This window comes from Malus domestica, chromosome 07, assembly GCF_042453785.1.
Source record: "Malus domestica chromosome 07, GDT2T_hap1".
Lineage (NCBI taxonomy): Eukaryota > Viridiplantae > Streptophyta > Magnoliopsida > Rosales > Rosaceae > Malus > Malus domestica.
In genome coordinates this window covers 33,117,899-33,142,940 of record NC_091667.1, presented here as the reverse complement: position 1 = coordinate 33,142,940, position 25,042 = coordinate 33,117,899, and the positions used below count along the sequence as shown (strand labels likewise).

Here is a 25,042-nt window from a genome sequence, read left to right as displayed (position 1 = left end):
CGGAACCGCATAATAGAGCTTGCATATTATATTTTTTGTGTGGAGTACACTGTTTTCACTTTAGTTTTGAGCCAATTATGGCCCATTCATTTTCACATTTGGTGGGCCACCGTGTCGAAAGTCGGTAGGCGGTGCACCGAACATCGGATGAGTTCAGACCACGGGCTACCAAACCTCCAAATATTGGGAGAAAACGTGTTTTATTTAGGGAAAAGAACTTCCTTTTATGGGCAAAACATAAGGAGAAAACTTAAATAGGAATTTTCTTGTTCCATCACAAAATATAAAAATAATGAGTTAAAACATAACATGTAATATTTCAGGTTTACGATTTTCTTAAGAAATAACATGTATGAGTTAAGACAAAAGAACCTAACTTTTGTTAAATTAGCTGGTAAAAAGTGTCACAAAATTATCTTAACTAGTTTTTACCCAAAAAAATAAAAAAGGTTTATCTTAACTAGTCAATTTAACTTAACTCCAACGACATTGTGCAATGATCTAAATGCTCTATTTAGGCGCTAGTCGATTGACCATCACCACGATTAATCTCTTTACGTTTAAAAAATGTTAAAAAAAAAAAAAAAAAGATGCCTAAACTCGTCTAGGCAACCGCCTACCCGGCTAGACTAGGCATGCTTAGGTGGGTCTAAGTGCGCTGGGTAGTTTTGTGACATTTGCTTGCTTATTTCTTTTATTTAAGAAAATGGCTTAGGGTAACCATTTTCACTTAGACATAAAAATAGATAACTTTCATTTTGTTTGTTTGTTTGTTTTATTTATTTATTTTTATTTTTATTTTTGAAGAAATGCATTATTTGCTTTTAATACATTGTAAAACATCTCACTTACAAGTGAAGAAGAATATCACTAGACTGTAGTATTAAGTGATACTTTTTTATATATTATATAATAAATATAATTACAAATGTCTAAGTCTCTGCCTAGACTTCGCTTAGTCTCCTAAGCACAAGGCCCTATTTGCCGACCGACTAGCACATAGGCCCCATTCAGGACCTTAATTTTTACAAATCTTTAATATTTTAGTTGTTTTTCACGAGAGATGTCTTTAAAGGAGAGAGAAAGAGCTGAATAATTGGAGTGTTTAATATAAAATTCTCCCTCCTCCTTTACAAGTTTATGGAGTGATTATTCATCATGTTAGTTTAAAGCGCTCTTCAGAGCATCTCGAAGAGTAGTTATAAAATCAATAAAACTCTATTTTAAATAGTCAAATGTAAAAAATCCATCTCCAACACACTCTATAAAAGAGTTTCTATTAAAATGAATATACTCTTTAAATTTATAGAGCAATAGTTCATAAGTCAATTATTAAAAAAGAGTGGTGCTATGCCCACCTCAATATCTTATCTTCTCACCCACCTTATATTTACACTCACTATAAAAAATGAAAAAACAAAACAAATCTTTACCCACCCACCGTTATTTCCAAAATAACCCTTGCTGTAAAAAATAATTATCCTAACAAAATTACCCAACAACTCCAAATATCACCGCCCCCAACACCCAACGCCTCTCCTCGGTTGCCAACCTTCGCAGCACTACCATGTTTCGAAGACCGCTCGGGTACCCATCTCTATCGTTTCCAAATTGTTCCAAAACAAATACGATCGAAGTTCAAAGTGTGGAGGATGAAAGGTTTATGATATTATTATTATTTTATATTAAATCCCATAAGGTTCAGAACATAGCTATATTAATTTATAGATGTTCCAAAACTATCCTGGTTGCAATTCTCAACATTTTTATCTCACTAGGAATTATAACAACTGGGTAGAACTCTAACTGAAATGTTGAATCTGTTTATGAACTGTAACAACAATGTACTTCTCCCGACAAAAGATTTGTAAGCTTCTTGTTCGACAATTCCAATCGATTCTGGACAATGTTAGAGCCGTCGTTTCCCACGATCTTGTTCTTCGACATGCTCATCTCCTCTGCTAAATTTTCGGTCTCGTCTTCTCCGTCAATGACTCGATCGAAGCAGATGTATCTACCAAAGCTGCCTTGTTCATTGCCTCAAACATTTTTCTTTTTTTCCTTTTTTCATTTATGATTTGTCAATATAACTATTATTAGGTGTCAATATATAATTGGTTGGTCTTTAGATCTTTGAAAGTCATTTTATACAAGGATAAATTTGTTAATAAAATTATTATTTTTAAGTGGGTGGGGAGATAAGATACTGAGATGAACTTAGTATCTCATTAAAAAATTATTAAAATTCAAGGATGGATCCGTGAGCAAAGAGAAAGGAAAAGGGAGATGATGGTTCCAGAAAATGAGTAGGTTGGATATTTTCTTTTTGAAATGATTGGTAATAAAATATCATAAGTTCGTTAAATAGTGTGTTGGAGATGAAAAGTAAAAGACAAGCTAAAGGAATTTTTCGATATTGTTCACTCGCTATAGTGTGGCAAAAAATAACTAAAGTGCTGGAAATACTCTTAAAGAGTCTCTTTGGAGCAAGGTTTCGTTAGTTTTTTTTTTTTTTTTTGTTTACTAAAATAGTTAAGGTAATATTGTTTTAAAGACTCTTGAAGATGCTCTAAATACTGTAAAGACACAAGAGCCTTGCCTTTTAGTCTTCAAAGGTATCATATACGTTGTTTCGTTCCTGTCATGTGCTTTCCATTAAAATATGAATAAATTTTATGACAAATATGTCCTCATAGATTATGAAAATGACGGATTTGGATCCTCACCGGATCCCTTCCTTGGGGATCCTAAAGATCAACGCACACAGACCGTTGATAAAAAATCGTGCAGTCCCAATTAAATGCTTTTTATATTTTAAAAAATAAAGCAGTCTCGTTTTGTATAAAAAAATTGTGGCCGCACGATTTTTGATCAATGGTTTGTGTGCGTTGATTCCTATGATCCCTAGGAAGAGGATCCGAAGATGATCCAATTCGAAAATGACTATCATATATAAAAATTTGGTATTTCCTACTTAGTTTCCCATCTTTACCAAACATAGGAAAGAAACTTTGCGTTTCCCTTCCCTCAGGGAAAGACATAGGAAATGATTTCTCATCAATTCCTTTCAACATACCAAACGCGCTTTAAGTGTCAATTTATTTTGAAAAAACTCTAAAGTGTTTAAAGACAAAAATTACATTGTAATTAAGTGGTGGATTACTTGTGGTTTCAAAGCGTCTTGAGTTCAAATTAATCTTTCTCTTTAAAAAACCTCAATAACGTATAACATCAATTTTTAATATTACCAAATAGTAGTTATAACAAAAGCCTATTAAACCGAAATTTAAGGTCTCATAAGAAATAAAAACTAACCCAAGGATCTTAAGGACCGTCTGAAAATGTTTCTGTAAGATGAAATTCCACTCAAAAAAACCCTTTTGCTTAGAAATTTCACGTTGAGATTTTGTGCGACTTTAAAGTACCCAAGTATATTGAGAAGTACCCTATCGAAAACAACTCCAAACAAAAAAACTGTTATTTGTTTGCACGCAAAAAGCCAAAAAGAAAGGTCAAGTCCTCTTCAGTTTTTACCGATGGCAATTGGCAACAATAAGATAAAGCCTAAAGTCTTCGTCAATTCTTATTTGCTGTCGCCATGTTTAGTTCCATTAGGGCTTGTGTTGATGTATTTCTGATCAGTAACCTTTTACTAAGCAACAAAGGTTGATCTACCAGGGCAGCACAACTCTGCAACATGACCTACGACAGCCCCTAATGCATGCCGAGCACACCGGCGACTAAGTCTGCAATTATTCATCAGGTCATCAAGCTAGGGTTAACTAAACAATAAAGATGCGTTCAAGGGCCAGGGCCCTAGTGTGTGTGTGTACACATAATATACATATCTTAATCCTCTATTTCCTGAATCATACTAGGAGTACATTTTGAATTGAATTATCACTCTGTCCAAGAGTTGGCAACAATGCACAATACATACATGAAGGTGCACACTACGTACTCACTAGTAAATTACTATAAAATTGCATTAATTTAAACTTGTTGAGCCACCGTTAATTTGTTAATTAATTGTTGTTGAAAATTTTAGCACGTGTTCCTATAAGGATGGTTGTCATATTATAACCAAGATACGGATATTATTAGGCAATATTAAATCGAGGATATGTAGAGCCGCAATGGCTACAGTATCAAGGCAAAGATATGATAAATACTATATTCCTCTTTTATTTTTGGCCAGTCCTTATAAGTTGAACTAAACTTTGCTTTAAAATTACTTCTAAAGCAATATATATGCATAAAGTTGTTAGCCAAATCCTAAATGAAAGCAATGTGGATAAGACCCAAGATTAGCTTCGCTGTATGGTTTGTAGCTTTCCTCTCTGAAAAAGATTATTTATGGGCAGCGGTGGAGCTCGACGCCCAGGAATAGTCTAATTTACTTCTATCTCTTATGTTAACAAAATTTACAACGTTGCTATACATTTATAATTGTATCTACATGACGAATGTCACAGTCGGTTGTCATGCATATCTAATACATTTTTATTTCATAAAATGTCATGCAACATTTTGAAAAGAAAAAACTTGCGTAAAAATGGATTATATGAAATTCTAATATGACATTTATTTCTAGTTACACCTATTAGAACTCCATTTTAATCTCACTTTGCCTTTTGTAACTTAAAAGTCATCATTTTACTCCTTGAAACTCAAAATTCGTTCAACTTTGACTTGTGGACTCTCTCTTCTCTCTAAAACTTATAAGTCGTCTCTTAAAACATATATGAGACCCAACACCCAATAAGATTATGCCACATGTGCAATAAATTTGAGTATAAATCTCCAGTATGTGTCAACATTCAACAATAAAAGAATATTAAGTTTAAAAGAAATTAAAGAGATGACAAAAATAAAAAAGAAATTGATTAGCTTGGCTCACCCAAATCAAACCATACAAAACACTAGCTAACAGAACTATGGCAATATGGAGCGCATTTTGAGTTTTATAGAGACGACTTTCAAGTTTTAGGGGGCAAACAAGAATCAAAATAGAGTTCCAAGGGGGCAAAATGAAGCAAATTTTGGGTTTCAATGAGTAAAGTGATGACTTTTGGATTACAAGGAGCAAAGTAGGCGTAGCTACAAATAAGCTTATTTTTTATTGCCTGCTATTACACCAGGCATACAAGATATCGAATCAAAACAGATAATTGTAGCTAGTTTGCGATAAAGAGCTTATTCCTTCTAGTGAATAAGCTAAAAATATTCTTTTGTCAAAATTAAATTGCTTTCTTGTTTGTTCGGGAGATTCATTTGATCAAGTTAGCAAATTAATGTTGAGATTAATAGTGAAGTTAGGGTGGATCTTTATAATTTGTTACTGGGATTGGTCTGTTGACTTGTTGTTTAAGTAGCCATTTTTCAGCTTTGTGACATGTTGAGAACTCAAAGATTTTGGGTCCTGTCTGCTAGTAAAACATAAGACAAAAATAAATCCATTCCATCTGGAAATCAGGATTAGTGGTGTATATGAATTGTTCTTGGCTTAGCTCTTCATTTGATGCTTCAATTATCCTTCTTCTATTAGTGAGGACAAATTAAAGGCAAAACAGTACTATGAGACATGCAGATTATAGATTGTCTAATATCTTTTGTTGTTATCCCATTGAACCAAAAATTATTAATAATTTTAAATCTAAGTAGCCCATGTGTCTATATCATGAAGTTATACTGTTAAACTGAAACACGTGTATAAATTGATGATTTAATCCCACCGATCAATTTTAAGTGTTTAATTGTGTCAATTTGTTAGAAAAACATTTGAGACTTTTTTTTTTTAATACTAATAACATCTGAGACTTTTAATCATTCCACAACTATATAAAAACCTATGGTAAAAACATCACACACTTATTAGCAAAATGATCTATTCAATATACCCAAATAACTATTTCCCACTCGAAAAATAGTAATACTCCATGCATAATCAATTTGTAAGATTCACAACTTCATATCACTTCAGAAGTCTCTTCAATTGGTCTGAATGTAACTTTCCAAAGCAACATTTTATTTGTAAGGAATTATACATTAATCTCTGACTAAACCATGAGTACTATAATTAACACTCATGAGCAATTTTTTTGCCCCTTACGTGATGCGAGGAGAGATATGCACATGGTTGTATACAACTATTACAAATGCTACCTTCAACATCGTTAGTACAACTTGAGAAAACAATTTGCGTAGAAGAAACTATCCTTGAAACAGATTCAGCATCAACAGCACCCAATTGATATAAATTTTTAATCCAAAATATGGCTTTCAATATAACACATGATCCTAACTTCCAAAAGCTCACAGATTTTATGACCCATAATTACAGTACGTAAGGTGAAGTATGAGACATAAATTAAACAAAGCAAAATTCAGTTAATCAGTTTCATTACGAGTCTCTCCCATGAAGAAACCTACAAACTAATAGACACTCTTCGAACCATATGGAAATGTCCAGGTAGAAAACGCAGCTAATTAACTACACATATTTGTTGTTACTTGAAAAATGTAGTTAATGATAACAGGCTTCAGTCAGAATCTGCTGCAACCCAGAAAAGTCTATGCATGTTGGATCGCTAACCTGTGAAATTACACATAAAGAAGAATGAAGTAATCTTGAATTGATCAGATAACTAGTTAAGCTGATGTACTACCTCAGATTGGATGGTGTAGACAAGCCTTTTGTTAACTTGGGCAGTAGCACAGCTGATTACACTGAGTCCTTGTCCAAGCAGTATTTTCAGCATTCTTGATAGGAGAAAAAACTGCTTTGCAGATCCGTCGGTACTGACTACAATCTCAACGCCGGCCAAGCAAGGGTGGACTGCAACTAGGGTACTTGTTGAAGTTGATAAGCTACCAATGCTCCCATGGTCAAGATTCCTAGCACTCAAATTGGACGAGGACCCCATCTTTAGCTCATCTCTCTTGGCACCAAATATTTTGATCCTCTTTTGCAGGTGTTTTATATAATTCACTGCCTCGTTCATATGATCCGCTAACGAACGCTTTCCCTAACATATTCCAACAACACGATTATGGTCGAGGATAAAGCCCTAAACTTTGACAAAATTGATGAAAACCCAAGAAACAAATTTACAAAGCAATGCACAATTACCGATCTTTTTCCCTAAAAACCGGCCGTATAATAAGCAAGAAATAATTTTTGGTGCCTAGGGTAGTTTAATCACAAGGAAAATATGCTAAGTAGGGAGAAATCAAGTAAAAGAAACGTTTAAGGTTCGATCTTTACCTTGATAAATTCAAGAGGAAGTACGGATCTAAGTGATCCATAAAGGTTGGCCATTTCTTGCCTTCTTTTCTTTTCAATTTCTCTATGCATCATCTTCTTTTTCTCATCATCATCATTTGGCTTATCTTGATTTTTCGCACCATCCGAAGTCGGCGCTAATGATGATTTTCTCCGCTGGCCTCCTGTATTAAGGTTATTGAACATACCGACATCCATTGAAGCAGCGTACATGTGACAAGATCAGATCTTCTGAGATTCTATTTTGGTCGAAGGAATAAATAGATGAAACACGGAAGACCAACTCTCATATTTCTTTGCTGTGAAGAAAACATTGTATATTAGAATACTCAAAACGCTCTTCAAGTTTTTTTTTTTTTTTTCCTTTTTTTTTTCTTTTCTGAGAGTGGTAAAGAAGGCAAAGTAGTTTATCTGTTACTTAGGGTTTTAGATCTTCGAATAAAAAATTCACCCAAAAATTCTCTTCCCAGCCCTCGCTAATGGCCTCTCTATTTTAAAAAGTCGCTTGTTGGGCACTGTAATTGTGTTGAAATTAACATTGCAAGTTGCAACCCAGCCACCCACAACTTTTCTCCACTATGCCCCCTCCAGTTTGTTTCTTTTACTTTATTTATTTATTTAACCTAATCAAAATTCTTCTTTGCTTTACAAAATGCGAAAATTCTACTGTGCACAAAAGTATTTTATAGTTTAGGATTTTTGGCAATTAGATCTTAGTATTTTATAGTTTAGTAGTAAAATTTTTGGAATATAAGATGCTTTTAGAGCATCATAGAAAATTCGGACAAAATGAGCGAAAGTTAATACCCAACCGAAGATGATTAAACTTACCTTAGATTCACTTCAATTGTCCTTCTTATGATGACAATGCTGTTGAATTTGTTGTTTAAGTAGAAAAAAAAAAGTTGTTTCCTTATAGATGTTTCCAAAGCGTGAGAGCACATGACCTAAAATCTACATTGTTAAGGCATTGAAACTTGAAAACCAATTTATAAGGCCCATGTAATGGATCACTTGCATGATGATATTGTCATTGCCTCAAGGCTCAAGCTACGTACGATGATTCGCTAGTATGAAAACGTCTAATTAAACGGCAGGATTGAAGTAGTTTTATTTTGTTAGTTAGGTATTATACATGCCCAAGTTGACCTTGACTGTTAATTATTTGGTTGATAGTTGGTAAGGGTTACAAGTTACACGAAATCAATTATAATATTTGGATCATGGGACTCGTGGGTTTTACATATTATATTTATATTTCTACCAACTAGACTTTTGATAGTTTTCCTTCATTTTCTTTTTTGCCTTTTCTACCCGATTTGACCTAATAAGGTACAAGTCTGCAATAAAAATCTGTTTAAGTTTAATAATAATAATATGCTTATTATAATTGTCACTCAGTAATACGGTATGGTGGTATTCCTCTTCACTTGGAAGTGAGAGGTCTTAAGTTCAAATCTCGTAGATGGCGAATTCGATACCAAATTAGGCTGCCTATTGTGTGGCTTAGCTGAACATCCCTTCCTCTTAATGTAAAAATATTGATGTACTAAAAAAAATGTTTATTATAGTCAGCCTAGCTAACAAGTGCAAACACAGAGAAGAGAGCAAGCGTTGATGATCATCAGTCATAATATACTAGTATATATTGCAGCTGCAACACATACAAATGTGAGAGTATAAATAAATCAAGACTATTATCCTAACCAACAACTGCTAAGTAGCTAGGCAGTTGCCGATCAGTGAAAGAAAGTGCAGATAGATTAAGGTTAAAGATTAATTAGAAGTGATTATCTGATTCTTAAAATGGACACTTTGAAAGCGGTTCCTAATCAATTCAAACTTTAGACTAAAATCTTCCATGTTCTAATTTCTTTTACTTAAGTCCCCAACTCTTAATACACCATACATTTCAAACTTTTTTTTATATCATTTAAAACAATTAAATCTAACAATTTATGAAATTTAAAATTAATTCCACAATTTAATATGGGCAGATTCTGAAAAGGCTTATGGGTACATAAGCTACAAGCGAAAAACTATTATACGCATTACACAATACCATGAATGTATGTTGTTTGTGTAGGGAGAGAAACAAGAGAGAGAGGGAGGGAGAGAGAGAGACATGAATACCTACTACCTAGCTTTGAATACCAATTCTTTTTCAACGAATAAATTTGAAAATAAATTAGTTTTTTATTTGAACATGAAATTAAAATTTTGAAGTTAAAAAACAAAATACCAGACATGGAAATACATTAGTAGTAAAAAAAAATGATGTGAACAAAGTCTAGAGATTTTGATCAAAAACTAAAAATCAATAAGATTAATTCATCCAGCATTGGTAACCAACGATTGGAACCTAATTTTTCCTTCTTAAAAATAGTGTAAGAAGGGTAGCGCCTCAATTATGATGATTGATATGTATTTGTAACGGAAATCTCAACTGTTTTTTTATATGTAACATTGTCTTCAATGAAGATTTACAAATTTGAGATGAAAAATAATCACATTTATATCTCACTTTGGAGATGCTTAATATATAAGTTCAACTCCAATGAGAAAAATGTATATTTAATCTCATTTATTTTTCTCTTTGATTAGCGAATCCACCTCCTAATGGTGGAAAAAAGTGTAAATATAATTTTTATTTACATCTGCCGATAAAGATGAATAATTTACATCTCCTTCATTAGAGAGTTTTCCGGCAACAAAAAAATATATATAATGTTACTTTCAAGACATTTTGCATCTACCATTTGGAATGCTCTAATATCTACATTTGTTCATATCCACAATAAATAATACATATTAAATAATATACAGCATTTCATGGACATTTTTTTTTAGTACAACAATATACTTTACACTAAGGGGAGGAGAAGTTCGGCTAAGCCACACTATGGACAATCTAATTTGGTATCGAATTCGCCATCTATGATATTCGAATTTAAGATCTCTCATTTACAAGTGAAGATGAATAATACTACACCGTAATACTGAGTATTTCACGGACATTTTAAATGACAATATTTGCTTGATAGTAGCTAACGATTTGCTTTTAATTTGCTCACAACATGGTGCCCAATTGTGACCATACCGGGGAATTTTCCAAGTAATCGAAACCATATGAACGTGGGACATCGGATTGAATTTATATTGAGGACATCATGATCTAGACCCATTTCAAGTTGAGGGATTAGGTCTTGCAATACGGGACACTAAAGCTTACTTTGGTAGGGATATATAGTACGTACTAGGTCACGTGACTAAGCATTTTCCATCTCAATATTTGTAAGTTCATAAAGTCTATCACTCTCTCTCTCTCTCTCTCTCTCTCTCTCTCTCTCTCTCTGTTTATATTTTTATTTTCTACAAAAAGCAATGCAGATGTGATATGTCCAAGCATTACCTTGGCCCTAGATGGTAACGCATGATGTATATAAAAAAAAAGACATGTTTTGTTTAGTATAGTGTTATTCACACAATTCTTTGTATCTTTTACATCGACTTATTAATTTTTTATTATTGATTATTTTCAATTTAGTCGATACAACAACTAAAAATGAAGAGAAATATGAAAATTAAAAATTAGTGTGTGATAACACTACTCTTTATTTATTGGATAATCCATAGTTTGGTAAGGTAACTATGATTTGATGATAAACTTAAAGCAAACAGTACCGTCTTATTCCCATCCCAAAGAGAATCCGAAGATGATCCTCATTCTCATCCCATCAACTTGTCGGAAAAAATTAATAACTTAAAAAATGAATTTTTTTTTACTTGTATAATGACACGTGGTGTACCACCTATACTCAAGCACAATGAAAAATTTCTCCCTTTTATAGAAACGTTTGAGAGCGAAAATCACACCATTACTAAGTATTAGTAACTCAGGTATTATAATATATAGGGATTATTGATATTCCATATAGTAAATTAATAAACAAGTTCACTTGTTTTAATTAAGTGAATAGACAATATCATATGACGTAGTGAGAACTATGCAAATTTTTTTCTAAAATTTTGATCATTTGATTACCCATGGTGGAGACATGGAGAAAACCCAGCCTGCTTAATTGACCATTAATCATGGCATGTTGCCTATGACTAAGCTGTAATCATTTGTAGCCTATTAGGCACTTAGCTGACCCAATTATGTATGTGTTGCCCATAACCAAATAGTAGTCATTGTTTAGAAACCAATAAATTAATGACAATGAACTTCCGAAGTTTTGTTCTTTTAATTAGTTCTCTCTATGAACTATCCTTGTATACGCAGCTTTCAAACCTAAAAAGTATTTAGTCCTAGTGAGCTCGAAGCAAAATTATTTAAACCTTTGCCTGTCTGCCTCCTGATAAGGTTAGTAAAGATTTTCGTGTACAATTTCTTGTACAATGTACTTGCTAAGGACAAATTAATAATAATTGATTAGCAGTAATCGCAACCTAAGTGGTTCATAACGATTATTCCCTCACATAACATAAGTATCTATAGCTCGCAATTATAACCACTAAAAATACATATTATAGTAGATTTGATGCTTGATTTTGTCAGGAAAAAGAATTAGGGAAGCGGCTTAGCTGTTTCTTGGACCATCAATAAAAATAATTTTGTTTCAAAATGCACGGTATCAACAACTCCTTCGGCCAACTCATAAAGTAGAGCCCAAGGAGATCTTCTTCTTGATACTGTTGGACGTTATGCTGTATTATTTGCTACCTTTCCCCAAGTACTGTTCAAGTGCATGCATGTACAATATTATCCTCATTTAATAATTAAATTACGTACTTAATTACTTAATTAATAAAGTATACATTGTATTACATACTTAATTACTTATCTTCCAAAAAGAATGGATCAATTAAAATTCTTCTAATTAAAAATAATAATATTAATAACTAAGATATAATGATCACTCATCAAGTAACACATTTTTATAATAGGAAAAATTAGTTTCCGATCCCTAGTTTCTAATGTTCATTGATTAAGACCTTATTAGTTTTTAGATTTTGATCAAAGTTCCTAGGATTAATATATTAATGAATTACAAGTAAGTTACATAATTTTTATAAAAAAAGAAAATGATTTAGAGTTTTAATATTCACACCCTTATTAAACTCCTAATTAATTTTCAATTCAAACATTTCCCAAATAAAATAAATAAATTAGAATAAGATTGTACCCATTAATTTTTTATAAAAAAATTCAATTTTTTAATCTTATATGTATCCATTCTTAAATATACCATTTTGTTAAAAATGTACCCTTTTTTAATTTAAAATGTACTCATTTTTTTATATAAATTTCATTCAATCTTTTCTCTAATCCATTTTTAAACCTTATATAGATACATTCTATTTCGTTGATTTGAGAATGTATCCATGTCAAGTTTAATAGAAGAAATTTAATAATATTATTAAGGCCTTTTTTTTTATGTGCTTTTGAAAAATGTACCCATGCTTTGGTACAATAATTTTTTAGTTAGTTTTGATGAACGTACCCATGTATATATGTACACACACACACACACAAACAATATATTGGAAAGTATAATTCATGTTTAATATTTTTAATCCCATAAAATATGGGTTTCATTTAAAATCTTATTAGTATAAATAACTACAAATTTTATTTTTAATTTAAAAATATAATAACCTACATAAAAATACATTATTACATTAATGTCAAGGACTTCGATCAAAAGTTAAAAACCATCAAAGTTTCAGTAAAAAAACATTGATAGTTAAGGACCGCATCCAAAGTATCCCTTTATAATATGTGTGATTTTGGTATGACATCCACCAAATGTGAATGCAATTTACTTTTGTGCATAAGAACAGTGCCAACGAGCATAATTTAAAATTTTATGTGTGATTTTGGTATGACATCCACCAAATGTGAATGCAATTTACTTTTGTGCATAAGAACAGTGCCAACGAGCATAATTTAAAATTTTTAAAGGGGCCGGTGAGGTCACTTCTTCTTTCTCACCTGTACTCAGTCATCTTGTATCTGAAGAGTGAGTGTCAAACTAGAAAGAAAGGAATCTTTGGCATCTTAGTTAGGCCCATCAAAGATTGATCATATCTAGTTCTTTAATCCTCCATTGCAAAATTCATAGAAAAAAGACTGTTCAATGTATCTGAATTTTTGGTGATGTTTCCTTTACACCAAAGCAAGAAGCTGGTCTTCCAGATTTCATCTAATCCTCATCATCACCAAGATCACACAATTTCAGAAGATCATAGAGTTCGTGGGTATGGCGACAGGGGAAAAGGCCGGCTTGAGAAATTAGGGGTTACTTTGGACTATATGATGGATGATGATCACAATTCTAATGATCATAACAAGAAGAACAAAACGTTGATGCATAGGGAAAATGAAAGGCAAAGACGGAAAGAAATGGGTACCCTACATGCTTCACTTAGATCCCTACTTCCTCCTGAATTTATCAAGGTGTACTCTCTCTCTCTCTCTCTCTCTCTCTCTCACTCTCACACACACACACACACACGCACACAGAGACACAAAAAACATGTGGCTAGCTGCAAGAACGATGACTAGGGTTACTTACATATATTCTTTTCGAAAGCAGGGAAAGCGTTCGATATCTGACCACACGAACGAGGCTGTGAATTATATAAAGCACATCCAGAACAGAATCAGGAGGTTAGACTCCAAGAGAGCTGAACTGAAGAAGGTTTCCAATCTAAGTAGCTCTAGTACTAGTTCTGATGACCATGGTGGTGAAAGTTCCTATAGGGGATTGCTGAGCTGTTTCAAAGTCGACCCATGTTCCGGTGGGGTGCAAATCGTGATCGGTACTACCATCGGCTTCAGATCTGGAGAGGAAGGGTTACCCTTCTCTATTTCTAGGGTTTTGGAAGTGCTTCTTGAACAAGGGCTTTGTGTTGTGAGCTGTGTTTCCTCCAAAGTAGATGACAGACTCCTTCATACGATCCAGTCCGAGGTACTTTATCAAGTTCTCCTAATTTATTGGTCAATATATTGTTTGGGGTTTTGTGTATAAGAATGTTTGAAATTGCCGTGTTCGTTAAAATTACTACAATCCTTCTTACTGTATACATCTTAGGTGAATGATCTGGAGAGTATCGATCTTTCTGCGCTGGAACAGAAACTAGCCGAAGTGCTTCCACCATCTAGATGAATATCCAGGTAACTTAAAACTTGTGTTCCTTCATTTTGGCCTTGGACTCCTCAGTATGGTGCTCCAATCTTATTTTTGTTCCCGAGAAAGATGAAAATTGGAGCATTAGTCCCTAGACTTGACCCAATTGGAGATTCGGTTCTCAAACTAAAATTCCGTAAGCATTGGTTCTTTAAACTTGTCACAATGCGGAGCAATGATCATTTTGGACCATTATTAGAACTTCCATTCCTTATATTTACCCCTCACCCCCTCTAAAACCCTTTTATTTTGAACATAAGTTATACTGGTGTTACAAAAAATGACCATTGCTCCACATTGAGACAAAATTTAGGGACTAAAATTTACGGTGTTTTAGCTCAAAATTTCAATTGGGTCAAAGCTTAGGGAAAATGCTCTAATTTTCTCTTTTGAGATTCGGTGATGATGCAAACGTAAATTCTTACAGGTAACCTTGTGTTATTTGGTTTAAGTACTTACCGATATTGTTTCAATTATCTCTACAAGAATATGGAAGGCAAACAAAACCTATGTGATTGATGAAGCTTTTTGAACTTTTTTTTACAAGATAAAGGTATGGAGGGGATGCAAAGGTCATTGTAGAAGAACTTCACTTTGAGCGTGTATATGTATGTATATGTAATTTTGAGTTTAACTATGTTTTGCGTGCTCAAATATTCTCCATTTGACATATCTAAGATTATCGCACGTCTTTCGCACAGTCTCATCTGTATGTATATATGCAAGGTCGTAGCCAGTTTTGCATATGGATGCTGGACATGTCTCTAAGATTATCTCAAAGTAATGATCATTGTATGCCATTTTTGTTTCAACCGAATATAAATTCCAAACATGCTGATCTTAACTTTCAATTCATAATATATCACAGAGCTATTTTTATGTAATATTTACATGTTGAAAGTAATTTGTGCACACAAATTTTCTCCTCCAGTACACTTGATTGTATAAATTTTGGGTAATGTTAGGGAGACCAAATTTTGTAACCTACACGATGCGTTTGCTGATGATTGAATTATTACTTAAGTATTGATTAATGTACTTATTTTCTATTGGTGACACATCATGTGGTTTGAAAATTTGGTTTAAAAATTTGGTTTACCTAGCATTATTCATGAATTTTTAATAATACAACAACCACCAATCCTTATCCACCATGTGGGATCAACTGTATAAAACCTAAAACGTCACTGCACTCAATTTTACGTCAAGTCTTCCATTAGGTATGAATGCTAGAATACCATTGTGCACAGTATGAAACTTAGAACGCCACTGCGCTTGGTTGTATGAATCCTAGAACGCCACTTGATTGTCTAAATTTTTAATAATATTTTGATTAAACAAATCAAAGAATTATCGAGTCGACTAAGTAATGAATTGTAAGTGATAGGTCTTAGGTTCGAGTCGAATATTATGGTCTAGTGGTATTCCTCTTCACTCGTAAGTGAGAAGTTTTAGGCTCGATTCTCTCTAAAGGCGAATTTGAATCACATTATTGTTAGCTCAATGTAAGGCTAAACCCACCTCCTTCCCATTTAGTGTAGATAATATCGTTTGTTCAACCAAACAAAAAAAAAAAAAAATCCCTAACTCAGTCTCTATAAGTTAAGGTATGTTAAGGGACATGCTGTTTACAAGTATGAAGGACCCATCATCACCATCTACAAAATCAAACATGCAATGGGCCCATTAGCCCCTATTTGAATTGCCAACTTCGGGCCCAATCCATTCAATGGGCTTCCATTCAGTCATCAGCCGAAAGAGTTGCAATGCTAGAAAAGTTCATTGCTTCCAGCATACACATCGGTCGTTCGAGGCGAATCATCAGCAAGTCCTCCCCAAAGCCTCTCAGAGAGCTTCCTTGGCTAACATTGAATGCCACCGCGCAGCTCCACTGTTATTTTAGCTTCTCAAAGCACCTCAGATCAGTCGATATATGATACATTCGAGAAAGCCTACTCCGAAATCTCGTCATGGTTGAAAGACAACGAGAACTCTCCAAATCTGCTCGACTCAGAACCCCTTCCCACATATTTCACCACACATCAGAAGTCACCAAAAAATCGGGATCACTCGGAAAAAAAAAAAAATTACAAAACGGAGCATTAGAACACCAGTCTGTTCCGTAGTGACAGAAACTAATCTGCATATAAAATAGAGATGAAACGCGAGAACAATTCCTTATCGAGCAGCACAAAATTAAGTTAATTAACGGTCTCCTAAAACTGTTAGCATCAATGTTTCTTCCAAGGCTGTAGCATGTGAAATATTAGGCCATCTCCAACTGAAAGGGCTAGATATAACCCCGTCCAGAATTATAACCTTGTAAAAAATTATTTTTAAATAAACAATGTCAGACCATACTCATATACTATTTTCAACCGAAGGGGGCTAAACATATCTCACTCAATAACTTATTAGTTTTAAGTTTATACTTATTTATTGGTTAATTTAATTAAACTACATTTAGATGTTTTCAAATATAATTGTTAAATTGAATAAATTATTGTAACTGATGAGTTAAGCACCTAAAAAGGGCTAAGAGGAGGGCTACATTTAGCCAGCCTGATGCCCTTTGACCAAATAATAATCTGGTGGACTCCACATAATTATAGCCCATCCATCAGTTGGAAGATAAGTTTTTAGACAAATCAGGTCATTTTTTGACTTTTGAACCTTTAACCCTCTCCAAAGAGATGGCCATGGCCTTATCAAGGATCTGTACAAGGGCCATGGGAAGATTACTGAACTGTTTCTGCAAGGAGTTGTCTACAACTGCAAGTATCATGTGCGACAAAGCCGGTAACATGTACAAGAGAACATAAAAATATACCAGCATGGCACAAGCGAGTCACAAGCTATAATAATCTCTTCTGCTTGTAACAAAACTCAACCTGGAATAAATTGGTTGTAGACGAAGGAATTTCACCGAAAAGTCTTTACACGTTAAAATATCACATTCAAGGTTTTAACCCAGACAGTCGAGCTAAAGGAATATCATCGACAAGAACACATTGGTAATTAAATGAAAAGAACATGGTCTCGAAACACAGAGACAGCAAACTTCAGATTTATGGTTTAAGTTAGAAATCTTTATCTGCACAACTGATGGAGCTGCGCGCAAAAATACCTATCGCAATCATCTTAGGAACAGAGCAAAACTACATTATGGCATCATAAAATTTGTGTCGCCCTTTTTCCAATACCCTGGTTTATCCAAAAATTTTCCCTCCCTATCATTGCCAAGTACCAAGGTGAAAAATGGAATGTTCGTAAAAGGCATGGTCAACCTACAGAAAGCTGGAGACAGGAATCACAAGTACCCTTGCCAAAATTTCAAATGATGATAAAAAGTAAGTTGCTTTCTTTTTTTTTACTTTCCTTTTTTTTAATGGGGGAGGGGTCAACTAAAGAAATTTCATCAAGCAACAGTTTTCTAAGAAACTGATTCAAATGAGTAGGGCTGGCCTCATTGCTAAGAGCACGGTGCGCCTCCGAAAAAGTAAGCTCGGATTCCTAAGTCAGTGCAAGAGGAATGTGACAAAGTGACAGTGTTTCCATCCTCCAAAAAAGTAAACTCCTAGTAGTTCAATTTCGAGGAAACTGATTCAAATGAGTAGGGCTGGCCTCATTGCTAAAAGCACGGGCCGGAAAAAGTAAACTCAGAATTCCTAAGTCAGTGCAAGAGGAATGTGACAAAATGACGATGTTTCTATCTTTACACCAAATTATGATTACATATGAAATAAAAAACATTTTGATTTGTAGGCCATAGCAGTAAATGATGAGCAAATGAAAGAAATTCCAATAATTCAAATTCATTGATAAAATCATAAGTTAATACAAGTAAAAACTGTTCCTTTTCCTTTCTTGCAGTACATAAATCATCCACAAAAAATGATGAAGCAATGATCTATGGCAGTATACCAGCTAATGTTAATGATAGAAACACAAAATCATACATTAGAAACTCACCGAACATTTGTATGAGACTTAAATGGGAAGCGTGACTTAGCCGAAATGGATAATTCACGCGGTAATTTGGGTGGTTCCAACTCACCAGTCAGCATCCCCACAACCTCCTTCATTGAAGGGCGGCGAGAAGGCACTTTCTGCAAGCAAACCAATGCCACGGTAATGCAAAGGATCGCTTGTTCTTGATCCAAGAACTGAATGGACTTATCAACAAGATCAACAAGCTTCCCCGCACGGGCAAGATGGCGCGCCCACGATAACAGATTTGCCCTTTGGAACTCGGACAGAGGCGAATTTGTGACCTCAAGTGGGCGCCTTCCGGCGATAAGAACCAATAAAAAAATTCCAAAACTATAAACATCCCACGTCTCAGACGGATCACCACCGTCGCCATATTCAGGGGCAACATAACAAACTGTGCCTCTCATGCTCGGAGTACTACTCATGGCGCCACTCATTGGAATTTCCCCGGAATCATGGCTAGCATTATGCCGCATTCCGTCCAACCACCAATCAATACTACTCACACTCCCCCAACTCTTGCTCCTACTCCTCTTCTTGATCTTCTTCTTACTCTCCGCATACAATTCCTCGTCGTGTGCCCACCGATTGTCATCATTCTCATCAAAGCTCATTCCTTTTGATTGCTTCTTATCCTTCTTTTTCTTCTTCTTGGCAAGCTCATCGCAGTACTCTTCCTTCCACCATTCCCTGGCAGGCCTTTTCCTCTCCTTGTTAGAATTCTTCGCCTTCTTTTCCTCGTCCATTGACACCCACCATTCCAACCTCTTCTTCGTATTCTTCTTCTTCTTCTTCTTCTCAAATTTCCCAACCATTTCGCTACTTGAACCGGAAGCAGTAGTTCCAACCGGCCTATCAGCCCCAATCTCATTCCCAATCCACTCCATCACATAGTCCTTCACCCCACTGTCCTGCCTCCACCACCAATCCCTATTCACCCTCTGCTTCCCACCCTCCTCCAAATTCCCCTCTGGAGACACCGGGGACGGCGGTGTCACCGAAGTCTCCGGTGAAACCGAAACAGGACCCTTCGCTAAATCCTCCGGTGACTGATCAACACCCACGTTCAAATCATCAAACCCAGATGTCATCACACTCTCAGTTTCCTCCACCACGGACCCATAGTCGCACCCGCCATTGCTCTCCAGCTCCTCCTTCTTCGGCGCGTCATCAATCTCAATCACTACCTGATTCTCCGATTTCAGCCTCGCCAGCCCGAAATCGGCGACCTTGGCAGCGAAGCCGCCGTCCAGCAGCACATTACTCGGCTTCACATCACCGTGGATTAACGGCGGGTCCAACCCATGAAGATATCTCAGCCCTTTCGCTACGTCAACGGCAATTGAGAATCTTTTCCTCCACTCCATCAATTCGGGGCACTTCCTCTTCAGCAGCGCGTCCTGCAAATTCCCGTTCCTCATAAACTCGTAAACCAGCACCATACGCCGCCGTTTGGGGTCGGAGGAGAATCCGAGCACCGAGACAACGAGCGGTGAATCGAGCTTGGAAGCTAAAAGGAGCTCGTTCTGGAACTCGCGCTCGCTCTGGAGCGACCCGGAGTCCATGAGCTTGACGGCAACGTCTTGGTGGGTGTGTGGGATTGTGCCGAAGAACACGGACCCGGAGCCGCCTTGGCCGAGTCGGCGCGTCGAAGAGAACGAGTCGGTCGCTCGGCGGAGGACGGAGTAGGAGTACCGGTGGGGGGGCTTGGAGTCGGATTCCGGGGCAGTCCGCTTCCGGGTGATTTTTCGGAAGCAGACTAGGAGGAAGAGGAGGAGAGAGAAGGCGGTGGTGGCGGAGGCGGCGGCGAGAGGGTGGGGGAAGCGGCTGCTGACGTGGGGTTGAGGCTGAGGACTAGCTGCGGGCGATGGCGATGGGGAGTGAAGGAATTGGCGCATCGTGGGGACTAAAACGACATAAAGATTGAGATTTTGGAGTTCGTTTAAGAGTGAATCTCTGCGAACTGAGACAGTCAGAGGAATTGAAGGAGGAAAGAGAAGAAGAAGAAAAAAGTGTTTCGAGTTGTCGAGCTGTTCGTTTCTGTATTCCTTTATGGTTCGGGATGATGTAATTTATTTATTTATTATTTTTATGAAAAGGATTTAATATTTTTTTTTCTAATTGACTTTTCCTTCTTCCTGTAATTTAATATATTTCTAGAGTTATATGACCTTCCATTTTGTACCGGTTTTAAACTTTTTTTCAATATAGGAAAAAACATTATAGTAAATTTCTTATGAAAATAATGAAAAATATTAAAAGTTACATCAATGTTACAAGAAAATGCATAATTTCATACTTAAAAAATTCAGACCTAAATTAGTTGATGTAATTGATTTGACAAAGAAATATATATATATATATATATATATATATATTTATATATTTTGCCATGGGTGGGTTTGTGTTTTCTTTGTTTCTTATTAACAGATATTTTATATTTAAACAGATATGTTATGAATTTGAATATTATTGTGAAGTTGACTGAAAAAATATGATATTTAATTAAGCTGGAGACCCAAATTATCATATATTAGTCCATGTATTAGGGGCTATTTGTAAACTAAATCAGCTATATCGAAATTTGTAAAGCAATTTTACCAGATACATCATGAATCTTTGGTAAGCAAACGATAACGCAGAATAAGGGCGTATCGACTGCTACTGCATGGGAAAAGAAAAAAGGTTCAAAGATTTCCAATCAACAAGATTAAGGAAGAATTTACAGTTCCTTTATTAGTTCAAAATACATAGTGATAAAAACAAAAAGAGTGCATATTGTTTATCAGGAAAAAATTAGTGTGATACCAATATATTGAATTCATATAGCAATAAGGTCTTGAGTGCAGCACTCGTAGGTGGTGGACCATAGGGTGGTGTGAGGGGGTGAGGTCTTTACATGAGGTAGTGATGGGCCATTTGAAGGTTGTGTGTCTAGGGTCTGCACAGACACATGGTGAGGAGTCAAATACCATAATTTCTTCCTACAATGAGCTGAAAATTTTGAGTGTTAAACTAATATATTGAAACTTACGAGTGTAATATTAATAAACTAGTAGGTTCTAAACTATGACTCTCACAGTTATTCAATTCACACCAATGTAGTAGTATGTTATAAATATCAAATTTAAATTACCGAAATCTTATATGGGTTTTTATCACAAATGGTCCCTAAAATTGAAAATCGATTAATGTAATCCCTGAAATTGGGTGTTGCAAATTAATGTAGTCATTCCGTCACAACTCTGTTAAAAATTATGTTATGTGCTGATGTGACATATAATTAGGTTCCACAATATAATAAAATATTGTCATGTGGATTAAAAGTATTTAAATAATAATTAAAAAACTATTTTATATAATTAAAAACAAAAAAAAAGAGAAAAAGAAGAAGATGATTGTTCATCATCTTCTTCCCCTCCTACCCAACGATCCACCATTCTCCTCCCCTTGAAACGACACCGTAACACCCCGTTCGTGTTCGCCGGTGACAGTAATTCGAAATAAAACCTCCCCGATGTTGCTCGACCCGGAGGTGCAGGGCATAGGGGGTGGGGGTTGAGAATTCGTGAAAAGATGATGGCCATAGATACAATATAATATTTGATTTGGGTTGTTTTGGTATATATGCAAAATGATAAAAGCAGTTATAATTAGTACGTGACTTATTGGTGCTTAGCTTGGGAGCAAAGCAGGTGCCACTGGCGAACAACATCGGCCTGCACCTCCGGGTCCAGCAATATCGGGAAAGTTTCATTTCAAATTACCATCACCGGCCAACATGAGGATTGAGGGAAGGGGTGCGACTATGCCCTTTCAAGGGGAGGAGAATGGTGGGTCGTTGGGTAGAAGGGGAAGAAGATGATGAACAGTCATCTTCATCTTCTTTTTCACTTTTTTTTTTGTTTTTAATTATAATTAATAGTTTTTTTTTAATTATTATTTAAATATTTTTAATGAGTTGTCACACCCAATTTCAGGGACTACATTGATCGATTTTCAATTTCAGAGATCATCTTGATTGGATGAGTCAATTTCAGAGAATATTTGTGATAAAAATCCTTCTTTTATATATATATATATATATATATATATGTATCACATTTACTCAAATTACAGTAGAAGACCTAACTAATTAGCCACATCTAAATCTGGTTGCGAACCGTCTTTTAAGTTTTAATTAATAGTGAATAGTCGTCAAAATTATCCTAATTGACGCGAAACCTACCATTTTGTCAAAAATCCACACCCACACAATGTGGGAGACTACCAAACAATGGACTCATTCCATCTTCCAAGTCCTTGATTCCTTTGGCTAGGTTTGACAATTCTTATTTGAAATATTTTATTTAAACTCAGTTGTTATATCTTTAAACCCAACTTTAATTTTTCTTTAATGAAGATTCTAACTTAAAAATTTCCTCCTTCCATCTTCCAAGTGTCAAACTTTATGTGTTGATCCAACAAAAAAATAAAAAAGTTATGTTGCAGTATAAATTTAGAGGATGGAGAGAGAGGGAGACCTACAAAGAAAAAGAGAGAGGAGTTTTAAGAATTTTATGTTAATATTTCTCGTACTTTGTTACGTTTTTACACAATTATGTTTCTAATTAAATAAAAGCCGCAACACGTTAAGGTCTCGTTTGGCAGCTCGGACTGTACTGATTATTTCTGTCGGATAAGATAAATAGTCATCGGATAGTACTGACTAAATTAATCGGGCGTTTGGTGCAGTATTGGATTAATGATCGTATTATTTATACTGTGTTTGGTATTATACCGGATAAGAGAAATCAAATTTAAAATAAAATTAAAAAAAATTGAAGTCATCTTTTTTTTTTCCGCAAATCTCTCTGCACCCCCCAAACTCCCTCCCTCTCTCTCAGTCGCAGATCTCTCTGCACCCCCCCCCCCCCCCCCCGAAAACCCAGTTTGATGATTACTGGAAAAGAAAAAGAATAGAAAAAAACAAAGTTGTCAAATGCAGGAAGAACCCAGCAGCCACAAAGTTGTCCCAAATCTCTCCGTCCCACCCCCAAATCGCCCAAATCCATCAACAAAATCAGGGAACAATTAAGCTAAAAACTCATAAAACATCTCCAGTCCTATAATTCTCTACAATTCCTAGAGAAACCCAATTCGAAAAGTTAGCGTTTTGTAGCTCGAGTTCTGAGAATTCTGCAGAAAGAAAGAGTTGGGTTGCTGGGAGCGGCGGAGGAGATGTGGAGGTTCGGGGGTCGGTGTTATTGGGGAAGGAAGGAGTGGCGGAGCAATGGGGGGACAAAGGAGGGGGACGAAGTGAGCCAGGAGAGTGCTGCGAGAGAGAGGGGGACGAAGTGAGCGAGAGAGATGACCCGACTAAATTATACGGAGGTTTTGGTTGGGATAAATAAGCGGGTGGGAGGAGTATAAAATGAGTGGGCCCGGATTAAATAATCCGGTGCTTATTTAATACGAAGTTCACCAAACATCTGTTTCGTACTATTAATACTATCCGGTGGTCTTATACGGCATGCCAAACGAGGCCTAAACGTTATTGACGTATTTATAAGATTCCACGTGTGGCTGGACAGAGTTTCCACTTTCTATTATTTGGTCAAATATAGAAAATACAAACAAAGCCGGTAAGCATAAATCCAAATAAAACGAATTATAATATAAATAAATACAACGTGGTGATCGACAACAACTGATCTGTCGCTTGCCTGCAGAAAACAAAAAGTTTACATGAAACCCAAGAAAACCATGTACCGTCAACTTTCCACGTGGCAACCTAGCTGGGCATATTCCCCTTTCCCATGAATGATTTCTAAACATGGAGTGATACATCACATATTATTGTACAAAAAGTGACCCACTAACAAGGGCCGTTGAATTTTAAGTCAACTGCTACAATTATTATAATTTTTAAAAAGATCTCTTGTTTGTAGTCATTGGATAAAAATCCAACTAATCATGTTAGTAAATCATGAGGATCCCACCATTTGCTAACGAGAGAATCCAATCCAAGAAAACTATGTACCATCACTTTCCACGTGGCAACCTAGCTGGGCATATTTGCCTTTCCCATGAAAGATTTCTAAACATGGAGTGATATATCACATATTATTGTACAAAAAGTGACCCACTAACAAGGGCCGTTGAATTTTAAGTCAACGGCTACAATTATTATAATTTTTAGAAAAATCTCCTATTTGTAGCCGTTAGATTAAAATCCAACTGTCCATATTAGTAAATCATGAGGACCCAACCATTTGCTCACGAGATAATCCAATTCCAAGAAAATCATGTACCATCACTTTCCACGTGGCAACCTAGCTGGGCATATTCTCCTCTCGCATGAAAGATTTCTCTGTACAGCTGAAACATGTTGTATAAAAAATGAAACACTTGTGTTAATTAATAACTTCTTTTTTTGTCAAACAGTAAATTTTGGTAAATTAGATGTTAGATTAGTTATTGAAAAAGTTAGAACCCACGCCGACATGTAATAACTCAATACTTTTTTATCACTACGGTAAAGGATCACTTGCTTGTTAATTAGTAACTCACATAAATAAAACATTTC

General features: G+C 35.4%; 3 protein-coding genes across 4 annotated transcripts; 1 reads left to right on the top strand and 2 right to left on the bottom strand.

Moving 5' to 3' along the window:
* Positions 1-6,229: 6,229 nt before the first annotated feature.
* On the bottom strand, positions 6,230-7,620 carry LOC139197890 (transcription factor bHLH118-like). Its single transcript, XM_070825863.1, has 3 exons — positions 7,268-7,620; positions 6,669-7,028; positions 6,230-6,595 (listed from the first exon to the last, which is right to left on the bottom strand). Exons 1-3 carry the CDS (start codon positions 7,496-7,498, stop codon positions 6,527-6,529), a joined length of 660 nt encoding a protein of 219 aa, XP_070681964.1. The 5' UTR covers positions 7,499-7,620; the 3' UTR covers positions 6,230-6,526.
* A 5,678-nt stretch (positions 7,621-13,298) lies between these two features.
* Positions 13,299-15,332, top strand: LOC139197889 (transcription factor bHLH36-like). 2 transcript variants are annotated; one of them, XM_070825862.1, is made up of 4 exons: positions 13,299-13,748; positions 13,888-14,262; positions 14,386-14,468; positions 15,035-15,332. In XM_070825862.1, exons 1-3 carry the CDS (start codon positions 13,449-13,451, stop codon positions 14,458-14,460), a joined length of 750 nt encoding a protein of 249 aa, XP_070681963.1. In that variant the 5' UTR covers positions 13,299-13,448; the 3' UTR covers positions 14,461-14,468; positions 15,035-15,332. The 2 variants fall into 2 exon arrangements, with proteins under 2 accessions (XP_070681963.1, XP_070681962.1); XM_070825861.1 differs by having other exon boundaries at positions 15,029-15,332.
* A 2,948-nt stretch (positions 15,333-18,280) lies between these two features.
* On the bottom strand, positions 18,281-20,535 carry LOC139197473 (receptor-like serine/threonine-protein kinase At4g25390). Its single transcript, XM_070824950.1, has one exon. It carries the CDS (start codon positions 20,370-20,372, stop codon positions 18,450-18,452), a length of 1,923 nt encoding a protein of 640 aa, XP_070681051.1. The 5' UTR covers positions 20,373-20,535; the 3' UTR covers positions 18,281-18,449.
* Between the last annotated feature and the right edge of the window lie 4,507 nt (positions 20,536-25,042).